At 31.3% G+C, this 7,458-nt stretch overlaps 1 protein-coding gene and 1 long non-coding RNA gene across 3 annotated transcripts; one reads left to right on the top strand and one right to left on the bottom strand.

Annotated features, from left to right (window-relative positions):
* Nucleotides 1-215: 215 nt before the first annotated feature.
* On the top strand, nt 216-5,087 carry LOC112461544 (protein NRDE2 homolog). 2 transcript variants are annotated; one of them, XM_025026824.1, is made up of 10 exons: nt 216-354; nt 488-1,125; nt 1,234-1,597; nt 1,683-1,829; nt 2,099-2,367; nt 2,514-2,842; nt 2,919-3,459; nt 3,557-3,706; nt 3,814-3,989; nt 4,075-5,086. In XM_025026824.1, the coding sequence occupies exons 1-10, from the start codon at nt 294-296 to the stop codon at nt 4,325-4,327; spliced, it is 2,928 nt and encodes a 975-aa protein (XP_024882592.1). In that variant the 5' UTR covers nt 216-293; the 3' UTR covers nt 4,328-5,086. The 2 variants fall into 2 exon arrangements, with proteins under 2 accessions (XP_024882592.1, XP_024882593.1); XM_025026825.1 differs by lacking the exon at nt 216-354 and having other exon boundaries at nt 742-834; nt 926-1,125; nt 4,075-5,087.
* Nucleotides 5,088-6,201: 1,114 nt separating this feature from the next.
* LOC112461553 lies at nt 6,202-7,436 on the bottom strand. The gene is made up of 3 exons (XR_003041572.1): nt 7,203-7,436; nt 6,827-6,938; nt 6,202-6,547 (listed from the first exon to the last, which is right to left on the bottom strand). It is a non-coding gene; the product is annotated as an uncharacterized LOC112461553 (long non-coding RNA).
* Between the last annotated feature and the right edge of the window lie 22 nt (nt 7,437-7,458).

The following is a 7,458-nucleotide window of genomic DNA, read 5'->3' as shown; positions in this document are numbered from 1 at the left end:
AGATTAAATAAAATTAAATTATGTATTATCAGATGAAACCGCGCAATTTGCAGATGTAGCACGGACGCGCACCAAAATGATGTTTTATCGGCAGTATCGGAAAATGAACATGACTACGTAGTACCAATTTCGAAAATAGATGCCGCGTCCATTTACCGACCTTGGTCTCAGTCTTCTGCTTCTCTCTGCCTTTTATAATAAGAAAGAGGTTAGATTAGAAAGAAGAAAATATAGAAGAAAAACTTGATACTTCACGCCGCAAAAAAAGAAAGAAGAGAAGTAAAAGAATAAGAATGTCTCTCTTTCCTGCTTATTCGAACGATAAAACTGAATCAGCAAATTGCGACGATATAGGTAATTATTTCAAAATTCGACCAATGTTTACATTGTGAAGTCAATTAAGTCAAAGACAAATATTGTAGTAATTTGTTGGTTTCTGCTTCGAGATTAATATATCTGATATTCGTGTTGTATGATTTAATTTCAGATAATATTTCCTCCAAGTGGTTATCAAATTCAAGCTTCCAAACGCAAGTCCCTAAAAGGGAGCCTCCTGATCCGTACTCCTCGTCGGATGAGTCTTTACATGAATCTTCGCTTAATGCGGAAAAACAAGTAATACCCGAAACAATTCCTCGGGATACGAAGGTACATGCAAGACAGAAAGCTGACAAAGAGCAAAAAGTGGAAAAGAAAAGACGTACACACGACAGTAAACGATATAAGCCAGAGCATGAGCTGGATGTCAAGAATATATACTTTGAAGATAGACGTAGAGATAAGGGGAACAATAACATAAATACGTTTTGCCCCAGAGCAAGGCCATATTACGATGTTAGTGAAAAATATCTCGGTTACGTTAAGCGTAAACAAGCAAAAAAAGATCCATTTCACAGATATTACGTCAAAAATATTGATTCTGTAGAAACAGCGAAGAAGAAGGATACAGTTATCAAGAAGACAAATGAGAAGGAGACTTCGATGATACAAGACGAGGAAGCAAGTGTATCTTCTTGGTGCAAGAACTTGGAAGAGGAACAAAAATCTAAAACTCGAGAATATAATGAACAACTAACAGAAAACCCACATAATATTGAACTTTGGCTGCAATACGTCAACTTTCAGGTATTTAATAGAATATTTCTTGTACATTTTGATTATTAATAACATTGTCATTTTTAAATGTATGTTATACCAAGTTAAATTAATAATATTTCAGTATAAATGTTACAGGATACTCTGGCCTATTATCAAAGACACCAATTAGCTAAAGATGTGCATCAATCTACAGTATTGAAAAAGTTGTCGATTGTTGAAAAAGCACTTGAGAAAAATACAGATTCTAAGGAATTATTAAAATTAAAGCTACGTTTTATGACAGAATTAACACCATCTGATGAATTATCGAATCAATTGGAAGCATTAGTTAATAAAGATTCAGGAAATATTATATTATGGCAGCATTTTATCATGGTCACTCAAGGTTCGGTGGCGATGTGTACCGTACCAAGAGTGTTGGATTTGTATTCAAAGTGTTTCTGCGTTCTCAGACAGCGCGCCAGAACAAATCCTTCTGTCTACGATACACAGTTGCTGTGTAAGTAGGCGTCTCACCGATACTTTTATTTTATTTTATATTTTTTCATATCTAATTAATTTTTTATGTATTATGTTTTATCTAGATATGCTGTATCAATGTTTAACTTTCCTGAGGCATACAGGATTATGGGAACAAATGTGGGAAACAATACGTTTAAATCTGAATTTGAATCTGAATTTGAACAGAACTAGTTTATCCTTTCGAGGATCTATAGATGAAAAAAAATTAAGTAAGTACATAAATTGTAAGTTACAGTAAAAGGCTTCTATTAAGCACGGATTATTCAAATTGCAGATGAAACAAGTGTTTCGAGTTATTTACTTATGCCAAATCATTACATAATAAATTAATGGTAATTATTCAGGAGGTAAATGTAATGAAAAATGCTATACATATTACGTATATAATATCTAATGAATTTTCTTAAAAACTTAATAGGAGTCTTGTGATACTACTGAATATACTATTATTGATAATAATAATAATAATAATTTCCAGTTGGAATGGAAGAAATGATATTAATGTCGCGATTACCACTAAATCAACTATGGCAAAGAACAGAGTCACTGAGAGAGAATTGTCATTGGATTAGCGTTAGTAGAGACGAATTGGAATTGGTTGGAGATTCTAGAAGATTTATTTTGCCAGAAGACGTAGCGGATTTTATACACCCAATTCTTTCTCGTAATTCAAACTTTCAAATGGCCATTTATTCTCTTTTGTGCTTAAAAGTACCACTTCTGCCTTGTCGAGACTGCTACATGAAAGTAAGTGAAATTATCTCATTCAAAAACTATAAATGTATCGCTTTATAATTACTTGCAAGCATAGAATTACAAGAAATTATAAAACATTGAGATTATAAAATTGTGCAAATAGAAATCACGAAAAAGAATATTTTATATTTTTATAGGAATTATCATTGGAAAACTTTCATTGGGGAATAGAATCTTTAGAAGTGCTGCTTCCATTCATGTACCCTATGGTAGGTGAAATGGCTGGTCATGACCAAAGGAAGGAATTATTGAAGGATGTTCTCGAAGGACGTTTAACGTCAGGTCCTCAATATCTCAAGTTCCATCCGGCGCAGGAACCATACTTAGATTTTGTACGCAAGATATTTCATACAATCGCGGAAAGTCTGTCTTCGCTTCAACGGACAAGTATATATGTCTGGTGGTTGCGATTAGAAAGACTATTGGTTTCTCTCAGCAAAGACGAGCCTTTAAAGCATGATAACAAGTAAGATCCGTGTTTACTACTAAGATTTAATAGTTTTTATTTCACATGCGAGATTAATCAAGTTTTTTCATTACAGAGGAAAGAAATTAAGGGCAACATTGAAGGAATTTTTGAAAAAGAATGAAAATAGAAATAACTTGTATTTCTATAAGGAATATGCCCTAATAGAATTGGAGATGGGCAGATTCAGTAACTGCATGAACATTCTTGAGACTGCCATTCAGTCTCAAGGAACATGTCCATCTGCGATTACTGATATGTGTGAAAGGGCAGCGCTTTTTAACGTATATAGAACGTTGATCGAAACCTTGCTTGATATTAGAACATATAACGAGTCGCACAGACAATGGATACTAAAAGTCTTTGGTCAAATGGTATCTAGCAAAAACGAAAATCAAGAATCACTGATTGAAGAGTATTTACATTCGTGTGTACAAGATTTTCTGCAAGTCCCTTCTAATGAGAAGGAAAAGGATACCTTTTTTCTGTCGAACTTAGAATGCGACGCGATTGTATGCTATGCATATTTCCTGTATATTAAAGATGACGATATTCAAACTGTTGTCAACATATTGAAGAGTTGTATTGATCACTCCAAAGATTATCCTTACTTGCAGGTACTAATTTAATATTCTATGAACGACTATAAATTTTTACTAACAGGTAAATTTAAATTAAAAGAATTATGTGCAAACAATTTTAAAATTGTTACAGGAAATGTTGTACGAAAGTCAAATTGCAATCCTGCAATTGCATCATGAACGGACTCAGAGTATGCAGACTGTGTTAAAAGAAACTCTAAGCAAAACTTTAAATAGATATCCGAATAACTTTTATGCTTTATCTGTATTTGCTGGCATAGAGGTAAAAAACACTAATTAATTGCACCAATGCTATATAATTAAATTAAAACAACTGCTATAGGATGTTTCTAAATTGATAATATAATCATAAAATGATTGTTGTTTCAGAGTGAATTGCCGACCTGGAGATTCAATAGTAGAAGCACTGAAATTGAACTGTGGCGTGCTATAGCGATGTGCTTGGCAGTTCGTAGACGTATTGGTCTTCTAATGAAACTTGATCATTCTGACGCAGTGAATGCTGCACTGAATAAGCTATTATCGTTTCATCTAACACTTTCCAGGTATAAAATAATTAAATTTTTATAAGATGACAAATACTTAAATGCTATCATATTTATATGTTATATTACATAAAATTATTTTCAGGATACCATCGACCCAATGTTGTCCATTGCTATGGAGACTGTATATGCTCCTTTTGCGCGAACATAATTTATGTGAGAAAAAAGGAGAAGAGATTTATCATGAGAGCGTCACACAGTGTCCATGGGCAAGAAGCATTTACATAGACGCAGCTGAAGTAGCGCCTCAACTTCTCACTCAAATTCAAGATGTGATACGCGAGAAAGAATTAAGAATGCACGTCACACCTGAGGAATTAGATATTCTTCGTGGATAATTTTCTGACATTCATAGAAGAAGATATAAAACTGTACGATATGTTTCTTAATTTACGTTTTATTTTCTATAGAAGTATATCTAAATATAAATTCATGTTACATGCAGATTAAAAATACTTGAGAATAGCAAGTAAATGTAAATAAGCCATTTATTTATTTTGTAACGTATGTAAAATAAGAAATGTAGTAAAATATGTATGCAATTTAATTCAGCCTCATATTATTTAAAAAAGTTCGAGATAAAATCCGCATTAGTAGAAATAGACATTATAGAAATAAATTTAAATTCCTTAAAATTATAAAGTAGGTATATTAATTTCTTTTCGTCATCGAATCACCCCTCCCGCATTCCTATACCTATCCATATCCTTACCTACTCGATTTTTATCTAGTTTTTACCCGTTCTTACCTACCTACATGAATAATATTTCTACCTACCCGTGTCTTTGTCTGGTATACCTATATAGTTACGATCGCGATTACCCGAAATTAGAAAAGTACGCGCGAATTTGGTTTTAAATCGGAACTGTTTAGGAGTTTTATGGGGAATTTAATTTACGCGGGGAATTAATTCGGATTTAATTGAGATTTAATTCGAGACGGCATCTTTCCATCTCTGATTAATCTTAGGCTTACTATTACATGTTATTTTTTACAAATTGATTGGTGTACCACCAACCTACCTTGATCCTAGAAATGCTCTTTCTGCTGCCGGCTAATCATCGCCGGCAATAAGCGTAAAGATTTTACGCTTTTGTACGATGCACGAAACACGAACGCGTCGCGAAGAGGCCATCACAATAATTAAATCAATTAAATACGAAATTAACAATTAACATGTTAATTGCAATAACAATAATAATTTCATTAGTATATGAATTAATTTTGCATTTATACTTTACACGCGTTTATTCATAGCAATTAAAATATATCCAGTAAAATTAAAATAAATATTTGATTGGAAACAAATCTAAATTTGAAAAAAATTTCGACAGCGTTTTAATTCAATCGCAATTATGAAATTTATATTAAACAGATTAAACTTCTAAATATATAAACTTTATAATATAACTAATAAAACTTTAATTTAAAAATAAATGATTAAAAATTACTAGACGCGCATTCCAATAAAATCTAAGGCCCATATGCGTATTTTTATCGATTCGAACGATTCGTTGCTGAATCTCATCTTAAAAGCATGCAGAGATAAGAGATTCAGATGAATGACGTAAAATCCAAAAGGGATAATTGTTTCACACAATTAGAAATGATAAAAATATCTCTTTGTATTATGCAAATTATTAAAATTATTTTTTGTACAATATATTATTTTAAAATCATTTTTAAGTGATCTGATTAACTCTAAAATAATTACTTTAAAAAATCTATTTTATAACAAAATAGATATATATTGGATCTTACGTCATATTACTACTTTAACTGGTATAAAATCCAGTTATCAATCACTACATATGATTTAATTACAACAGTTTAGGCTAAAGTCAATGTGTTAAGAAAGTAATAATAAAATTCATATAGGCATGTAACTTTATAAAAAAGCGAGATCAATAAATTTAATAAAATATATTATGCGATATATATATATACATATATATATTCCATATATATATAGCTCTTTTGCACTAACTTATATAAAGTTTAACCCTGGACAAGTATTTAGGAAAGAGATAGATGAAAAAAGGAATAATATAGTGTTTGTTACATTTTTATAATAGAATACTTGTAATAAACATTTTTCAATCTAAAATTCAACAAAATATGATACATTTGATTCTAATATTAAGTATTAATAAATAATATTTTATTATGTCCTCCATAAATTTTATTATGGTATTCCCAATTTCCCGAAAGATTCTATCTTAATTTATACACATCGTATGCATACGAGTACATTCTCGTGTGCACACTAAATTAATAAATTATCCATAATAAATATAATAATAAAGAAACGTCCAGAATTAAACTTATCCTAATCTGTTGTAACTGATCCATTTCAAGGCAACGGATGTATAGAATGCTATATACTTATGTGTAAGATCTTTATATTGTTAACAAATTTCATACCTTTATCTAGATATATAGTATGTATATTTGATAAGTTACCATACATCCGTTACCTCAATAAATATATTAATTCATCACTCACCGACACCGATGCGCAATAGCGGAATTATATCTGCCACGTAGCTACGTTGATACTGTAACATACAAATATAAAATTTATATTAAAATGGTGCTTAAAAAACTCAATATTTTAAAACATAATTCCTATGGCATCAAACCTTTTATTTATCATTCAATTAGATATTTATTTAAATAATTATTTTCCTAAAATGATCTTTACAATAATGAGCTTTTATAAAACTTCAAATTACCACTTTCTTTCTAATTATTACTTCTAAATTATGGTGAAATAAAGTGATTCAAGAATAAACAGAAAAAAAGTTGCTTTTACATCACAAATAAATAATATTTACCGCAAAGTTGTTCCGCTAGTGCCCGATGCCTCTCCCAGGCCTCCTCCTCCTCTCAGGCTGTCATTTCGGGTTGTCAGCTCTTTCGACGCGACACTTTCCGCGTCGTTATCTTCTGTAACATAAATCTTCTATAAATAAATGATTTGATATTAAATAATTCTTACGCATCAAACTTCTTATTCATCATTTAAAATTACACTTTTATTTAAATAATTATACATTTTCAGAAAGATATCTTTACAAAAATAAATTCTTATAAAATTTCAAATTACTTATTTTTTTCTAATTATTATTTCAAAATCATGATGAAATAAAACGACTCAAGTATAAGCAAAAATTAAAATTACTTTTACACAAAATAAAAAGTAATATTTACCACAATGTTGTTCCGCTGGCGCCCGATGCCTCTCCCAGGCCTCCTCCTCCTCTCAGGCTGTCCTCTCGGGTTGTTAGCTCCCTCGATGCTTGACATAACTCCACCGGCATCACACGTATACGCGGATATAACTATATAATCGCGCAATATTTAATACGTTACTTCCGAAAACGTTACGTAACGACCGAGTTTGTTCGTTGAAAAATCGCCCGCGATAACCGCGTTATCTCGACGCGTTCAGAGCCGGACAACTGAC

The sequence above is a fragment of the Temnothorax curvispinosus genome, unplaced genomic scaffold (assembly GCF_003070985.1).
Source record: "Temnothorax curvispinosus isolate PA1 unplaced genomic scaffold, ASM307098v1 QBEX01011515.1, whole genome shotgun sequence".
Taxonomy (NCBI): domain Eukaryota; kingdom Metazoa; phylum Arthropoda; class Insecta; order Hymenoptera; family Formicidae; genus Temnothorax; species Temnothorax curvispinosus.
Note: the sequence above shows the minus strand (reverse complement) of the source record. Positions and strands in the feature narration are given on the sequence as shown.